At 36.6% G+C, this 18,586-nt stretch overlaps 1 protein-coding gene across 1 annotated transcript; it reads left to right on the forward strand.

The window, feature by feature from the left end:
• The first annotated feature begins 236 nt into the window (after positions 1–236).
• On the forward strand, positions 237–10,457 carry LOC121431432 (regucalcin-like). Its single transcript, XM_041629001.1, has 7 exons — positions 237–408; positions 4,237–4,407; positions 5,729–5,911; positions 7,601–7,701; positions 8,453–8,567; positions 9,231–9,362; positions 10,089–10,457. The coding sequence occupies exons 2-7, from the start codon at positions 4,254–4,256 to the stop codon at positions 10,295–10,297; spliced, it is 894 nt and encodes a 297-aa protein (XP_041484935.1). The 5' UTR covers positions 237–408; positions 4,237–4,253; the 3' UTR covers positions 10,298–10,457.
• Positions 10,458–18,586: the final 8,129 nt, after the last annotated feature.

Below are 18,586 nucleotides of genomic sequence, written 5' to 3' on the forward strand. Positions count from 1 at the left end.
AAAACGCCCCCTTTGTGCAAATATTTTATTGAACAGAAGGACATGGTGGGCTGTTTATCTTCTTTCTGCTAGAATTTCTTTTCTTTTCCCTATTTTTATTCCAAGGGTAGCAATCATCGAATTCGATGATAAAAATGGCACGATTTCTAATCAAGTTACATCGAGTGGTGGCGCTATCTCCGTCTTTGAACATGATTTCTGGTCAAGAGAAAGAGCAGACGCTCGCCTTTATAAAGCCCTCAGTAGACGGAGCGATTGTCCATTCGGAGGTCGAGTACTGATCAGGCAAAAACGTCGTCTGCTAGAGATCGGTTGTTTGCCCACGCCCGCTCGTAGGTCGAGTATTGATCAGGCAAAACGTCGTCTGCTAGAGATCGGTTGTCTGCCCACTTCTCCCTTCTATAATTGGTAAGATCATGCTTGTTTTTACTATAATAATTATGCAAGATGTGGTTTAGCATTATTCCTTTCTTGTGATAAATAAATCGCTTAATTCCGCTCACAACCAGATTACCTTGATGTTATTGCAAGTAATAACGATTTTATTTCTAATCAGTAAATGCATATTTTTTTACAGATACTATAATATTTGCATTTGCATAGGATGATTCCAGTACGGTTTTCAGTTAATAACACTGTCGACAGGAGTATGGGAACTACTTTGAATACAATTTTGAAAGTTTTTTTTTTTTTTTTTTTTTGGGGGGGGGAATTCATATTAATTCCGCGGCCCTATATTCGGGGTGTGATAAAGGCTGCCAAAGGGAGCTCAGATACGAGCTGTAAGTGGGGGGGGGGGGGTGAGATGAAAGTGGATGAATAGTACCAAGCAAACACGAATTACAATACCCAATAAGGAGTATAGTATAATTCAGTCAAATATTATAGAAGCATATATTTTTTTCCTGTTTGAAAATACTTTGCTATGATTCACTGACAATGACCGAAGCCATCCAGTCAAGGTTTCATATCAGGCTACATTATTTTGATATGTTTGAGTTGATTGTTAAAAGCCCATTTATGTTTAGCTGAACACCGTCCAGTGGGTTGTATGATTATAATGAGTGCATTCTGCATGTAAGGCTTAAATCTTCCCACCGCAGCTTCCACAAATGGTTTATACCTTTTTTTTAGTATTTCAACATTCTTTCTCTATTTTTAAGTCGAGTAATGAAATCATAAAAGGCATGGTAAGGGCGTAATTGACCTCACTGAACTAATCATTGGAGGATTACTAACAAAATTGGAGAAAAGGGGTGAGAGATTGGAAAAATAGAGGAAAAGGGAGATCAGGAATAAAGAAATGGAAATAGAGATGATAGGAGATAGAGGGGGGGGGGTATGGGCGGCAAATGAATTTTGGACCTTTTTTTTACTTAATCATGTTGAAACTTTGAACCGGGGATACAGGAAATTCAAAGAAACTTCAAGAATGATCTCTTATCATGATTATAATGAGTAAACTCATTTATCAATTATTAATAATGCTAATCATCAAGTTATGAACACAATGGGCTTATCATATTGAAATCTTAGATGAAGAGGGGAGTGGCGCTGTCGCTATGCAGAGGGGTCCGGTGGATGAGGATTCGAGGAGAAAATTGGTGAACCAAACTATAGGAAGAAAATTGATTAAAAAGGAGTATCAAATCGACACTGCGTCGTATATCAATATCCCCTCGGCATATGAAGCAATTCTGAAACTAAATTGCTAAACCTGCTGAAATCTGGTGTATGAAAGTGATGTGGGAATGACCAATGCAATGTACGTAAAAAGAAGAGAAATAAACGTTAGAGAGAAAAGATGACAATCTTGTCATTATTATCTATTCTCTTCTCCTTGATCTCTGTCGTATTTTCTTAAGTTTAAGAGTTACTTAACGAAGTATGTACATTCGCACCGGAAGAGCATGAAGTTTAACGTGAATGGGAAAACAGAGAAGACAATTACTCGTCAAATTCACTTCAGTCCATCGATTAGAGAACATTTTTTTTTCTTTTAAACTTTTTATTGATCAAACAATCGGTATGTACAACAATAATCATGATATCAATCACATTTACAATGATATAGGATACACTCACAAACAAAACGATACAAAAACATACATCCGATTAGAGAACATTGATTGTTGTTGCCATCTACCCGAAAAGACAATATGAGACATGATGATACAAAATGAGACAAGTTTTTGATAGACTTCTCGGGATGAAAACAACTACCAGTACCCATGATAATCGTATCATGTTGATTTCACCTTCTACGTTTCAGGGAACACCAATGGGGGAAACTCGCATGTTGACAAAAGATAGAAATATGACCAAAGTACGGTCAAATCGATTTAACCTTTTGTGAAACAATTTTCGGTTGACTTAGAGGCATTTGACTAGAGGTATAAATATGACTTTGTCATGGTTGACTAGAGGTATATATATTATGACTTTGCCACAACGTCCCATTTTTTTCAATTTAACTGTTTGCGTCAACAAACACATCAATGTGGAACACAAATGTGTGTCTTCCAATAAAAGGTATAAGTTTCGATTATTATGAGGAAGTAACTTAATACCATACAAAGCCCTGTACATGCTATAATAGGCCCACGCTCTTGCGTTCCCCGTTGAATGTTACGTCCATTTCAATTTGAATTTTGTGGAACATTTTGCAAAATAGGCCTACATATCGCAAACGTTGAAAGCTTTCTTTGAAAAAAAAATCCACCGGCCGTCACCCCGAGGGAGCGTTTCATGAAAGGAATAATATTTGAAGGTGATTATCCGATAGTAATTTTTGTATCTCAGTTGTAAGAAATTACTACAATTTGTCGGGCGACAAATTTTGATGAAATTCCTAGATTCGGATGGGATGCCAAATTTCCTAGAACGTATATATATTCCTTCTCAGCGGCGTACCCAGGATTTTCCAAAAGGGGGGCAAATCTTTTGGAGGATATTTCGTCTGCGAAAAAAAAATGACAAGCAAAAAAAAAGGTCTTCAACCACATATGAAGGATTTCGCACTAGAAAAAAAATGACAAGCAAAAAAAAAGGAGAGAATTTTTAAAGCTTCAAAAGAGGGGGCACACGTCTGTTTCCATTGCATTTTTACATTACAAATTAATAATTTTGCTTCTCGAGGGGGGGGGGGGGGGGCACGTTCCCTGATCAGTTGTGACTCGTCAGGGGGATTAGGGGTACGTCCCCTGCATCAGTTGTGACTCGTCAGGGGGCAGTCTGCCCCCTGCCCCCCCCCTCCCTCTAGGTATACGTTAGTGTTCCTTCTGACACAGGAGAAGTAAGAAATGCTTCGTTTGAATAAGTCATACCAGAGACATCCATGACCTTGTATTGATAAACTGCACCCATTGACATGATTGACCCGTATTCGGAAGTACCTTTTCATAAACCCATCCTCCAATTAGCCGCCTAAAAGAGTAATGCGGATAATTCAATAAAAATTGCGTTCACAAACTCCGAAAATAAGCCGCATTATTTTTAAGAGCGCCCGTCCTGAAAAAGGCGGATAATCGTCATGATAACTGGACACGCCCCCTCCGATGCGGTTGTGTTGGAAAAGGGTGACCTTGTGACCGCACCATGGCAATTATCCGCATTATTTGGAAATGCGTTCATAAACTCAAAATCTTGTCCCGATGCTGCTATTATGCGGATAATAGCAGCATCAAAATAATGCGGATAACTCTGGTCCTCCTCCAATTTTACAACCAAATTATGCTGCTATTAGCCGCATAATTGGGTTTATGAAAGGGGTATCGCGTCGTTCTACTCTGCGCGAAGTCAAAATGTTAACATACTGTTTATCATTGTATTCGTATGTTTTTCTTCTATCGCATTTTTTAATGAAGAAGAGAAAAAAAAAACAATTTCATTTTATTATTCCCAGAAAGTTATGAATGATTTGAGTGACAACAGAGTTGATAGATTTGAATCTGTACTGAGTTATGATTTGCTATCTATAAACCCAAGTTCAGAATACGGGTCATTGCCTCTAAATTCGATAAAAAGAAGTTTTAAGGCAATGCTGCTCTATTTGTTTTGATGCCATTGTACATTAATAAAGTCAACTGGCTACAAAAAATGTGTCCTTGTATATCGAAAGTGTATCTTCGTTAATGATGCAATTAAGGTACACATATATTGCATCATGTCATTCAAACAGAATGCTAGAACACTTGATATCGTTGTATTCAATATTTGATTTTTCTTTCCATCTAGAAACAAAGTGCATCACCATGACGGTCGAGGTGTACCTCAAGGATATGGGCTATCTCCTAGAAGGCCCTCACTGGGATGACGTCAACAATAAACTCTATTACGTCGATATCTTCGGGAACGCCATCCATCGATACGATGTCGCCTCGCAGAAGGATGAGAAGGTCGATATAGGTAAGGAAACCAAAATTAATGGGGATAATGATTGAGCTATTATTGTTAAAGCTCAAGTCCACCCCAAAAAGTGTTGATTTGAATAAATAGAGAAAAATCAAACTAGCATAACGTTGAAAATGTAATCAAAATCGGATGTAAAATAAGAAAGCTATATGACATTTTTAAGTTCACCTTATTTTTTCACAAAATAGTGATATGCACAACACATTTACATGCAAATAAGACAGTCGAAGATGCCCCCCACTCACTATTTCTTGATTTTTATTGTTTGAATTATATAACATTTTATTGTTTACAGATTCAACAATAAGGACCAACTTGACTGAATCATATAGTATTAAACAATGTTAATTCCTCATGTTCAGGGAGGAATTAATCGTTGTTTCATTTGACATGTTTGATAATGAGAAGAAAATTAGAAAAATGTCATATTTCAGATAATATATCAAAAAATAGTGAGTGGATGATGTCATCAGTCCTTTCATTGCATACCGACCAGGAGGTGCATATAACTGTTTTGTGAAATTAAGCAAAATTTTAAAATGGCATAACTTTCTTATTTTGCATCCGATTTTAATGAAATTTCCAATATTATTTTTATTGATTTTTTTTCAAATCAACTTTTTGTTGGGGTGGACATGTCCTTTAACGTTGGTGTGCACGACGACGACGACGACAATGGCAATAATGATTATGATAACAAGGATGATTTTACCGATGCTGATCACCCGCAGATCCAGGATTGGTTTTAAGGGGAAGGGGGGGGGCTGGTTGTCCCCAAAAGATTGATAAGAAAAAAAATGCAATTAGTACAGTCGAAAATGAATGTCATTAATTTTGGACACCCCCTCCCTCGGATAGATTGACGAGGAATAAAAAAGATTAGAATGTCTCCCGAAAAACGTGATAATCTAAACAAAAACAAAAAGAAGAAAAATGTAATTCCTTCGGCCCTGGATCCGAGCGTGTAAATAACTACAACTGTTGGTACTGATGCTGGTGACTATATTATATATATTTTTATGGTTAAGATTTATTAGTTTAGTAATACACCTAATTATTAACATTATCATGATTATTGCAGAATCTAACTACTAGTAAACTGCTTGTCACAGTACTGTTGTATACACAAACTCACTATTATGGTTACGATGGTCGTGGCAATATAGAATAGAATGACAACGAAAGTTGTGATGAACACAATAATCAAGATGAGAGTCTTAAAATCACACTTAACACTAAATTAAAATGTAAGTTGATTTCATTATTCATTTATCATGTTTTAAAAACTTATCTTTTACCTTAAACAATATTACAGGTGAGAGCGTAGGGGCCTCTGTCCCGACTCGCAGCGGGAAGACTCTGGTCGCTGCCAAGCATAAGATGGGCTATTGTGATTGGAGAACGGGTAACTTCGAGACCGTTGCTATGGTGGACGAAGACAAGCCGACGACGAGATTTAACGACGGAAAGTGCGACCCCGCCGGTAGATTATGGGCAGGTAATGAGCTTGCTTTACTCACGCATGATCTGAAAATTACGATGCACAAGTTAGATTTTTCTAAATAAAAAAAAAATGTATGTTTATAGGGGTTCTAATCTTGAGGTGTCGATGGGACGCTTTCTGAAGTAAAACAATGCATGGTTCTATATAGGACAATTACCCCCCCCCGGACAACTACCCCGGACAATTATAATAATTATACTTGCTTACATAGCGCTTAATACTTACTTTGTCAGAAGTCTCTAAGCGCTCTACAGTATATGCAACAATTATTTCCGACGATAATTATCCCGAGGTCATTTACCCTCGGAAAATTACCCCCCCCCTCCATCGTCTCACAGATGGCACAGATTTTTGAAATATTTTCTACTTTATCTAGTCTTATAACTTTTCTTTTTGACTTTGTCTTAGTTTATATTGCTCTTCCCCCTTTTCTTTCTCTCTCTCTCACACACTCTCTTTTTTTTCCTTTCCCCCTTTTCTTCCCTTTTGTTTTGTTTAGCGGCGCCTTCTGAGTCATGAAAAAAGGGGGGCCCCGGGCTTGCGCCCAAAACCTCCCGCTGGGCTACGCATTGTATACATCAGAAAATATGTAAACTGGCCTTCATACTACCTTTTATTTTCAAGTTTTCATAGAACAATGGACGATTCATGAAATGACACGGTTACACAAATGCTAAATTCGAACTGATCTGATTTTGTATTTATTTTTGGTTTAATTTCAAGAAAAATGAGGCAAATAGATAAACCATTAAAAAGACACCTTCATAGGTAGACATATTGAAAGCCGCTAAGCAAACATCAACACCAACACTGACAAGTATGAGAATGCTTTCTTAAAAGAATTCAACTAACAAAAGCTACGAATTATGAATCAATTGGCTTTATAACTTAATACAGTAAGCTTGATAACTTTAAAGCTAACTTAATGTACACACAAGAGCACCTTGTAATTTTACCATTTAGGGTGAAAGCAATTGAAATTTAATGAAGGAAATTAAGTATCAGAATTGCTAAATTGTAAACGATATGACATAATCAAATACATTGGCTTTCCATACAAATTTCCAATTATGGTAGTATTAAGAATATACAATTCGTTTACTTTAACGTATCGAACACTTGGTAAAAAAATACAGGTCTTGCCAATTTTAAGAAGAAGAGTTTATCTCAATTCCCCTGAACAACTACTGTCATGAATGGCTTAAAAAAGAAACTACAATTATATAAAATGACGCTTGAACTAAGACCAATCTAATCAAACGTACGGTCGTTATATGACTTTGTGCTCTCCCTTCCCTTTGTCTGGGGAGGGAGGGGGTAATTGTCCTCGGGGGTAATTGTCTAGGGGTAAATTCCCTTAGGGGTATCCGGGATTATTGTCCTCGGAGGTAAAATTGTCGGGGGGGGGGGCAAATGTCCTCAGGGTCAGGGGGTAATTGTCTGGGGATAGTTGTCCGAGGGGGGGGCAGTAGTCCGGGGTGATTGTCCAGGGGGTAGTTGTCCTGATACGGTATTACATAAAAACAAGTACATCATAAACTTTATGAAGATCTGAGCAAAAGGAGGGATCAACTAAGTGCTGAACATTTTGATTAAAAAAGGAAAATTTTTGTAAAAGGTTATTTATATTCATTTTGACGAGAAATTATTCATGCAATAATCATTTTTGTGACCTTGCCACAGGTACAATGGGCGCAGAGGAAGTATTGGCTGGTGTTGAGAAAGGAAAGGGCTCCCTCTTTTGTCTTCATTCTAACATGAGGGTCACCAAACATGTTGATAATGTAAGTTCGAAATAAAGTTATTCAATATCCATTGCTCTATCTCAGCAGTGTTGGTTACGAATCTCCACTTGTACTCCTAGATACGTCAGTGATTCTGGCTTAATGACCACAAGGCCTAATATTTCTTCTTCCTCTGTTTTAACTGGAGATCGTCAGCAAAATGTTTCAAGACGAGATAGCTTTTTACAATGGAAGAAATCGAAGTCTTTATTCTAGTTTGGTTGTTTTATTTTTTTCGAATATGATTTTACTTTGTTCTGTTTACTTTATGTTATTTAGTTACTTTTGGATGGGGGATGGCTATAAACTTGTAGGTCTGGGGGTTTTGAAGCAAGTCCTGACCAGCCTTTCTCATTCGACGTACCCATAGCTAGTTATTTAAAATTTGTATTTTATCTTTTATCTTATTATTTTTTTTTTATTTAAAAAAAACAAGTGCACACCTAGTTACCAATGATACATAGCATTTCCACTTATTTGAAAGCAAGATAAAAGAGCTTTGTAGATTAAATGCTTTGCTCACGGGTATAGGTGCCATGGCCGGGAATCGAACCCTGGACTTTCCATGTATTACCAGGCGCCTTAGACCACTCGGCCACGGCACCTCATCAACCTGGATTGACGATGAGAACTTCTATCTGCCCCTCCGTCACAATCACCATCCAATGTGCACATTATACAAAATTTATTTCTTTGTTCTTATTATTTTAATAAATCAATGATGTTTCCTTTAACATTCTAATTTATAAAGATTGACATTTCCAATGGCATGGCGTGGACTGCTGACCGAAAAACTTTGTACTACATTGATACACTGAGACATGGCGTCGATGCTTTCGACTATAACAACGAAACAGCTGAAATTGGTAAGAGTTTTATCAAATTTATTCATAATACCATAAACCTTTTAAAGATATATTTTCTGAAATTCACGAGCTTGAAACAATGTCTCTATATGATTCTTATTAACTTGAGAGTATAGCATGTTTACTACGAATCCGTATACAGCATATTCGACAGGCCTAAACTATAAGCGGAAAACGTATATTGTCTGTTCAGAGGTGGGGAGGGGGGGGGGGGGTGGTATAGGTGCATTTCCAGCGGGCCGAAGCGGCTGTCGGATTCCCCATCAGTCTGTGAGATTGAAGGCATGGCTTTGGCTTAAAAACATATAACGAGTTATTACATTTGAGGTGATCTTGTAGGCAATCTAATTATTGTAATCGATGGTTATTACAAAACAATATTTTTGTTTCAAATTTCGATGAAACCAGCCCTCTGACCGAAATCATGTATTTCTATCGTTAAAAATAATAATACACTCCCACAAAATAGAATACAGCATGATAATGTATTCTATAAGATTTGTTTAATATTTCGTACTGGATTTTATTGTCCTGCATTTTCTCGTTATAAAGACAATTGTCCTGGGCGTATTGTATTCCTTTAATGTGCAGATTTGCAAATAAAGTGATTAAAAAATCAAATAATTGAGGGACTCGCATTGATATCATCTCCTGTTGTTATAGGTAACCGTCGTCAAGTTGTGAAAGTTCCTGACGAAGAGGGCCTCCCTGACGGTATGTGTATCGATAGCGAGGATATGCTGTGGGTTGCACTCTTCAATGGTGACGTCATTAATAGATACAACCCCAAAACAGGTAATGACATCATACAATCAAAACCTTGAAAAACAAGAAATCCAATAAAAACCGCTATAGTGAATTTTATAAAATGTCTTAAAACATGTATTCCCCTCTATCTCTTCTGAAAATTGTCAAATTCTTTGATGAATATAGATCATCCTCGATGATGATAAAGATTTCTTATCATTGTAAATATCAATTATATTTGAATGAATTTATTATTGCATTATTAAGGTAATATTTAATATCACTTTAATGACAACCTTTATTCCCAGATTACACAATAATGATATATTACTTACAAAATTCAATCGCACCTTACTTTGGCCTCAGTTTGGTAAAAAAATATTAAAAAAAACGATAGAAAGAAAAAAAATGTGGATCACTTTTGTTGCCCGATAAATATTGAAGTAGTTAGGCTATCTGACCTTGGGAAGCGAGTGCGGCGTATGTTATCTACCATAGGGACCATCCCCTGGAAAATTTAACCCAAATCACATTCATTATGGACTTAAAAAACCTTTAACCCCCTTCATTTGCTTGTCAATTTTTTCACCTACATTTTGGAGTAGAAAACTTTTTTTTGCTGGTCATTTGTTTTGGTCAAAACCAGCAACCATCTTTAAAAATCGTTCCCAGTTCTACACTAGTTGGTTACTTGAGTACTAGAAGGGGGGGGGGGTATATTTTTTGTTATTTATTACCATGAAATCCACTTTCTTTCTTTTTTTTAAAATCAAGGTGAAAAGTTGCAAACGATCCGCTTCCCGACCACGAACATTACAAGCTGCTGCTGGGGAGGACCCAACCTGGATGAACTCTACGTCACCAGCGCCAAACATTTCCTCACCGACGAACAAAAGAGAACACAACCATTGGCTGGATCTGTCTTTCGGGTCACCGGCCTCGGGGTCAAAGGGGTCAAGTGTGAACCATTTAATGATAATTAGACGCATCAAGAATTAATACGCATTGCTTAGAATTACTTTGTAATTTCAATTTTGTTCTTCACTGTCGCATAAAGTATGAGAAAATTAACTTTGTTATAGTAAATAGATGTGATAACATAATATATTATCAGAATATATAAGGACAATATATTACAGTACCCACGGTAACGCAAAATATATACAGTACGCCCCACAAAAAAGGGAAATCCGTTTTCAGAGATAGGTTTCACATTAATCAAATATGTTTTTACTATAAATTTGATACTAATGGCAAGAGTGGAATCAATCTCGAATTTCATACCAACAGCTATTAAGCAAATCAATCACGCATGGCAGATAACAAACAATAAATATTGAGGCATATCAGAAACGATTTGCGCAGGAACTCGCGTGTTCAAATCCCACCGCAGCCGTGGCAGCACTAGCGTCCTTTGGCAAGGCGTTTATCTCCATTTGCCACTCTCAACCCAGGTGTAGTAGGAAGGAATTCCTTGAATGATTGATGCGCCCGATCAGGGTAGCCATGCTAAAGCCGGAGTAATGCTGCGCTTAAAAACATTTGTATTAAGCGCTAAATGTTGCACATTATTAACAGTCTTCAGCAGTGCATTCATGTAATATAGACCCCTTGAATGATAGCATACTATTTACTAATCACTACACTGATCATGTAACTTACCAAGTAACAAGTACTTTTCCTCTTTTCTACTGAAGTTTCTCTGCAAAAAAAAATAATCTGCGGATTTACTCTCTTGAATACAAAAAGTTATCTTAAAAGGCATTTTAAAACTAGCTATGGAAAACAAATTCAATGGAAGACACTATTGGTCAGTTCGCTCCCCCTTTGAAGTGCCTAAAAGTATATCAATGTAGTTGATATTATAGTATCCTACAAATGCATCTGTTTGTATATATTGATAATGTATGGATGTCTTGTAAATATGCAGCAATAAATCATTATGATCTTTGAGTGAAAATCAATGAATAGACATTTATTTTGCGTAGTATTTGAATTATGATGGCGCTATTCAGTCTCTCTAGATTATTACATAGTCATGATAGTATAGTGTGAGTGTCTGAGGAGAGAGATGAGGGGGTATGGACGTTTTAGGCAAATAATCTTCCTCTAATTAACTTTTCAAATAATCTTTTCTCTTTCTTTTCTTGTACAATTATGGGCAAAGAGATTACTTCGATTCTGTTCAGGAAAAAAATTCATCTTTTACAAAGTCTGTTTTTTGTTTGTCGATTGATATGTTTTTTCCCCTCTGCTTTCACATTGCTATGGAAGAAACATTGAGCAGTTAACTTCATTTGTAATAATTCTGCAAATTTATAATCTCACTGATATTAACATATTTATTTGTTCCGTATACATGTACAAAATCTTGATTTATATGAATCGTGATTGTAAACTTATTAATATGAAAGAGGAAGAAAATAAAATATTATTAAAAAAATAGTAGACCGGCCAAACGTCAAAAAGGCTGTATAAAGATTAAACTACAAAATTTGTTAATGCTCGGCATCCCAGCTAAAAGCTTTGCTAAAATACCCAAGATTATCGTACTGCCGGATGCCAAGCGCACTCTTGAGCGAAAGTGTCATTTTAGCGTGAAATGTGAAAGGATGTAATTTTTTTTTTAATATTTGACGGAATAGGTTAAAATTTGCCACGTTTGATACGCGATCCTTTTTATTTAGATTTTAAAATTATAAGTCTAATAGATAAACATTTCAAATCAGAACATTACACAACACACGCATGGCACAGTGAAACATTAATCCGCGATTTCCTCAAAATAAAAGTTTGTGAAAACTGTCAATAGATTGAAGTTTTTTTACACGTTAAATTCTTTGATTTAAATGCGTACCCATTGAATGTATAATAAATGTCCTAATATCACAAATATCAAAAGAATTTTCAAATAAGATGGAAGATATCTCATTTTATGTTATCCGAAACGGGTTAATGTTTACCAGGTGCGCATTCTGAAGGAGAGCGAAGCTCAGATTGAAAATCTATTCGACAATTTTCGTCATCCTGAATAGGATGCCTAATTTCGCTAAACTCAAACTGAATAAACACAGAATAAACTATAGAATATTTTTGGTACCGATTATTTTGAAAACGAAATATTTTCAGCCCAATGCAATCCTTTCGAGAACTACACATGACCTTATTCAGCGGGGGGGGGGGGGGGGGGTATGGCCCTGGGAAGCGGGGATGCTGGGGCTGCTGCAAGTATTATTCTCCATTGGCAGCACCCCCTGGGATTCTATTATAGGTGTGAGAAAATGATAAATGTAACACCAAAGTGCCCCTCCCTCCTTTCTCAGGACTAAAACGACCTTCATTTTTCAGTGAAAGTTTTTTTGTTGTTGATTGCTTGTAAAATTTATATCAGCGCCCCCAATCAAAATATCGTTCCTAGGGCCCTGCCCAACCCCCGTGTATTTTTTCTCGTTCTCTAATCTTATATAGGGACTCTGAGAGCATAATGCAGCACAATCATGACAATAGGCCCCATCAGCTGATCATGATAGATTCTGAGCTCAAGAACCAGTGACTAAACAGATATTTTTTTATTCGGATCGAATAATTTAACAGAATGTTCTCGATTGCATAATGCTAGTCTATAGGGGCCTGTTGCAGGAAGAGTTGCGTTTTGAAGAGTTGCGCGTGGGGGCGTCGTGGTCTATTGGTTCTGACTCTCGCCTTTCAAACAGAGGGTCGTGAATTGGAATCCTAGCCATGGCGTGTTTTCCTTCAGCAAGAAATTTATCCACACTGTGCTTCACTCGACCCAGGTGAGGTAAATGGGTACCGACAGGAAGTAATTCCTCAAAAAGCTGTGCGCACCAGAATCGAACTACTAGTATCTTAGCCGGGGTAATAGGAGCGCCTTGAGCAACTAGCAAGGTGGATACGTGCGCTATACAAATCCTATATTATTGTTTATTTTATTAAAATCAACTAAAAATCAATCGCAAGTCACTACACTGTAAAACATGAAGTGCTAATTTAGCACTAACAGTGCTTGTATAGTGACTGCACTACGAGTGCTGATTTTGTAGTTCAAATTTAAACTAGAAAATCAGCACTCGTAGTGCAGTCACTATACAAGCACTGTAAGTGCTAAATTAGCACTTCATTTTTTACAGTGTAACCGCATCCCATTGGTTCAAAGTCAATAACATGTTTGATTAACCATGTTTGATTAAAGATGTCATACCAATCTTCTTAAACCTTCATTTTCCTTTTAAATTGAATTATCGGCCGGCAAGTTGTGGGCCGAAAATCTAAAAAAGGAGAAAAGAAATGAAGACGTGATTGGGTGCGTACATTATTAAACACAATAACGAAACTTGGATTGAGAGGTTTTCTGAAGAAATCTGAAAGAATTAAGGCTCATCTCTTTTTGCTTAATGGAAATTCATCGCATGAAATTCAAGCAGTTGTATGAAAAACTGCTAATTTACGATTACATAAATTATATACAATAGGATTTAATAACTTCGCATTATATTCAATTAAAGTGCCACAAACATTTTTGTGGGACACGCTGTAGTGTACAATGCTTGGTATGATCAACTGCTTTAAACATCGGCGGTGTAGTTTTAACTACGGTGTTGATTTAACACCAGCCCGGAATCTATATGTGTCCCCACCAGAAAAGTGTTAAACAACACCAGTTTAGTTTTGGTCTAACACCAGCAAGGTGTTTATACAACGCCAATCATTAAAACAGCATCTGTTCGATTCCAAACTGGTGTTGTTTCAATACTTCTCTGGAGTGGAATATATAGATTTCGGGCTGGTGTTTAATCAACATCGGAGTTTTTGCAGTGTACTGTTTTTGAAAACAGCACGCAAAGAAATATTTCTTGTTATGGCCGTATGCTCATGATTGACAACACTCAAAATCTGAAGAACAGAAAATGGTTATAAACAAATTCCTAGATCATTGTGAAAACCAATTTAACTATAAATACAACAGTATAATGCACCCAAAATTCAAAAGTTCACAGCGAAATATTATCATGATTATATCACCATTGGTGTCAGTGTGAGCTTACAATGAGAACAAAGAGTTGAAATTGTTCAGTTTTCCCTAGATTGAGAATTGCAATTAAGTAATTGCAGTAGACACGGTAGAGCAAGGCATTGATATTCCAACAAGTCCAAGAAGTAATTCGGTGACAAAAGAAATCTCTTGTCACAGGCACACTATCATTTTAGAGCAATGTATGTGGACCATAATACATGCACTGTAAAAACTGCGGTGTCAAAACTGACACCAATTGGTGTTAATAGAGGACCACACCCTGAGGTGTTAAAATTACACCCTAGAGATTAAACATAACACCAATGAGTGTAAATGTAACATCAAAAGGTGTTGTAATAACACCTATAGGTGTAAAACTAACACCACCAATTTAACACCGGTGTAAAATAACTGGTGTGGTCCTCTATGTACACCGGTTAACACCACAGTTTTTGCTGTGTGGTATTTTGTTAAAAAGTTATTCATTTCCATAAAAATTCAAAGATGGCCGTCATAATTGCAAATTTTGAACGGTCTCCTGCAATGAAAAGTCCATTCGCTAGACATTTTAGTTATATATTTTTTTAATGGATAAAATGTAATGATACACCGAACTTTGTCTGATTATACTTATATGAACTTCTCTCTTGCAGTGGGTTGAAAATTGTTCTTATACGACTACATAGGCGGATTTATTTGGTGGTAGCAGCTGAATTCTGTCAACCATTTGAAAAATCCCTTTTCAAGTCTAATTGTCAAAACTCATAGCTCTACGTGCTCGCATTTTATGTATACTTTTATATTCATTCTAAAAACTACTAAAAAATTCTTTTCATATTAGTTTATAACACATTTCGACTCGCGTTTTGCGCGCGTATTAATGTTGAAATATTCATAAACACGCGCATTCTACGCTGTTTAGGATTATAAAAGGTGCTTAAAACATGTAAATTGTCCAATTTTCAGGCCTGAACATTATATTTAAAGGTCAAGTCCACCTCAAAAAATGTTGATTTGACTCAATAAAGAAAAATCAGACAAGCACAATGCTGAAAATTTCATCAAAATCGGATGTAAAATAAGAAAGTTATGACATTTCAAAGTTTCGCATATTTTCAACACAATAGTTATATGAACGAGCCAGTTACATCCAAATGAGAGAGTCGATGATGTCACTCACTCACTATTTCTTTTATTTTTTTATTGTTTGAATTATACAATATTTCAATTTTTATGAATTTGATTATTAGGACCTCCTTGCCTGAAGCACAAAATGTTAAACAATGGAATTCCACACGTTCAGTGAGGAATGAAACTTCATTTCACATGACAATGACGAGAAAACAAAATATTTCATATTTCATAATAAAATACAAAATAAATAGTGAGTGAGTGATGTCATCAGTTCCCTCATTTGCATACCGACCGAGATGTGCATATAACTGTTTTGTGAAACGAAGCGAAACCTTAAAATGTCATAACTTTCTTATTTTACATCCGATTTTGATGAAATTTACAGTGTTCTGCTTGTTGAATTTTTCTCTTTTAATTCAAATCAAGTTTTTGTTGGGGTGGACTTGTCCTTTAAAGAGAACATTCTCATCGGGCCAATTAATTAATGAGATATATATCATCTTCATGAATTCCCACGAATAGTCCTACATAGGAATATCAAACAGTTTCAAATAGCATTGCACTTCGAGCTCTCATCATTGAAAAGGTGTAATTTTTTTTCCTGTTAAATTTCCCACTTTTCAGATCGGAATATCAAAATTTCTTAGCTGCGTGTTCGCATATATCTAGGAAAATGCTTATCCATCATCATGACTACGGAATTGAAATGTAGAGAAGGTTATTTTCCGCTCCTTCCTATTGGTTATTGTATGAAACCTTCAAATAAATCATTTTCATGTAACAGAAATAAGAAGGTATATATGTACGATCATGACATCATAAACCCACCTATGTATTATGACGGTGTACGTATAACTGTTGTGTAAAAAGTTTTGTAAAAAAAACCCCTTCAAACTATTTATATTTTTCACAAACTTTTACTTTGAGGAAATCGCGGTGTTATGTTCCACTGTGACATGTAATGTGTGTGTAATATTCAAATTGGAAATGTACATTTATGACACTTATATTTTTAAAATCCAAATAAAAAAAATTGCATACCAAATATGATAAAAATTTTAAACATTTTCCGTCAAAATATAAAAATGTGTGATTTTCGACATTCTTTTAGATTTTACGATAAAAATGACACCTTCGCTCAAAAGTATGCTTGGCATCCGGCTTTACGCTATTTCAATCGCCGCCCCCCCAAAAAAAAGGGGGGGGGGTGAGTAGAAAGGAAGAGAAACATACGAGTAGTTGGGGACTAAAGGTGGCCTATCCCTGCTGGTTCATATTCCCTATAAGAGGTGAAGCAAGGACGCGTACGTAGTGAACTATTCAAACATTTGTAGATAAAAAAAAATGAACATAATTCATGCATTCTGTAGTTAGCCTTATTACTTATCACGCTGGACTCTTATTCTATGACTAAATGACCTTCAAGTAATAGGCCTACACACATGGCTGAACATTGGTGCACTGTTCATAACAAAATGATATAGGCACTATTAAAAGCTCCTTGTAGCTTGCAGATACGACACTGCAATTGCAACCGATTTGGGTTGGGACTTTGACCTACAATATCGTGATTTATTCACCCGATCTGATCATCTTTAGCAACTCGCCATGCATGCTCGCGTTTGACAATACCCATATCCAGGCGAGGGATTTGCGCAGGTATACATGCCCCACACATATTCAATCATTACAGCTGTATTGAGGGTTTATATTTGCATAATAGCCCGTTCTTGCCGATAATTTGAACCAGAGTCTGGTTGAAAGGAAACAACATCCACAAGCGAAGTACCGTAAGTAAACACAGATATAGAATGTCACTGGCTTTTCAATTTTCATATTTAAATGTTACTGCATTGGTGATGCTCATTGCCACTCACAAGTTATTACTAGCATGACTAAATTGACATTTGCTCCTGCGCCAACTGCTCCGATGGAAAATCTATACGTTAACCACAACATAAAATTTAACCTCCAAAACTGAATAAACCATAGTCTTTTTGTTAGATTATTCTGCACCAAAACTCTATTGCAATCATACCTCGTGTCTAACCCTAGATATGGCCTCTGATGTATTAAGACCGAAGCAATTGTAGCAGGAAAAATGTCATAATCAATTACTCTCACCATCACAAACCGGATCTTAGTTAAAATAATTACACCAGCGACTTCTTAGTTGACCTCCCATACACAGCAAAAAATGTGGTGCTAACCGGTGTACATAGAGGACCACACCAGTTATTTTACACCGGTGCTAAATTGGTGGTGTTAGTTTTACACCTATAGGTGTTATTACAACACCTACGGTTGCTACATTTACACTCTTTGGTGTTATGATCAATCTCTAGGGTGTTATTTTAACACCTCAGGGTGTGGTCCTCTATTAACACCAATTGGTGTCAGTTTTAACACCACAGTTTTTACAGTGTAGCAAATTTAAAACACTCATTCTATTTCTCCTCGTTTTCTTGCCTCCACCCCTCCCATGCCTCCTCGAAACAAACTCCCAATTGCATGTACTCTGATTCGCGAAGGTAGGTTAAGGAAGGGCGGGTCCAGTCGGATTGGACAAAATAGTTTTACATGTTTTAGTGGCCGACTTTTGTGCAAGAAATGGAAGGCCTATAGTTTATCCAACTTGACTAGAGATTGAACACTTGTAATGTCAGTTGAACCTGAAGCCCCGTCTGTATGTCTCCTTAATTGCTCATTCCCTTCTTTTCTTCTTTGAAAACGTTTCTAACGACAAGGCCGGTTTCTGTAGGCCCCTACCTGTCAGCGGGTTTGCCTTAGAACAGCCGAACCATGGATCCTCTCATGCTACCCATAACACCTCTTAACCGTATATTCACCCAGGTTATCCGGACCACCCCTGGAAATTTGCATCCACGATCAGGTTTTTTTTAATCTTCAGATCTAACACCATTTATGTTTTAGCGGGGGGGGGGGGGGGTCATTGTATCATAAAAGAAAATGACACGATCCATGAAAGTCATTTTTCATTCAATATTGTTTTTTAATGTAATATGAAAGGAAATGGGCCAACTATTGAACCCTGTGTCACACCACAAGTCTACGACATTTATTTCGTTTTGTTCTCGCAGAATAG

This window comes from Lytechinus variegatus, chromosome 17, assembly GCF_018143015.1.
Source record: "Lytechinus variegatus isolate NC3 chromosome 17, Lvar_3.0, whole genome shotgun sequence".
Taxonomy (NCBI): Eukaryota; Metazoa; Echinodermata; class Echinoidea; order Temnopleuroida; family Toxopneustidae; genus Lytechinus; species Lytechinus variegatus.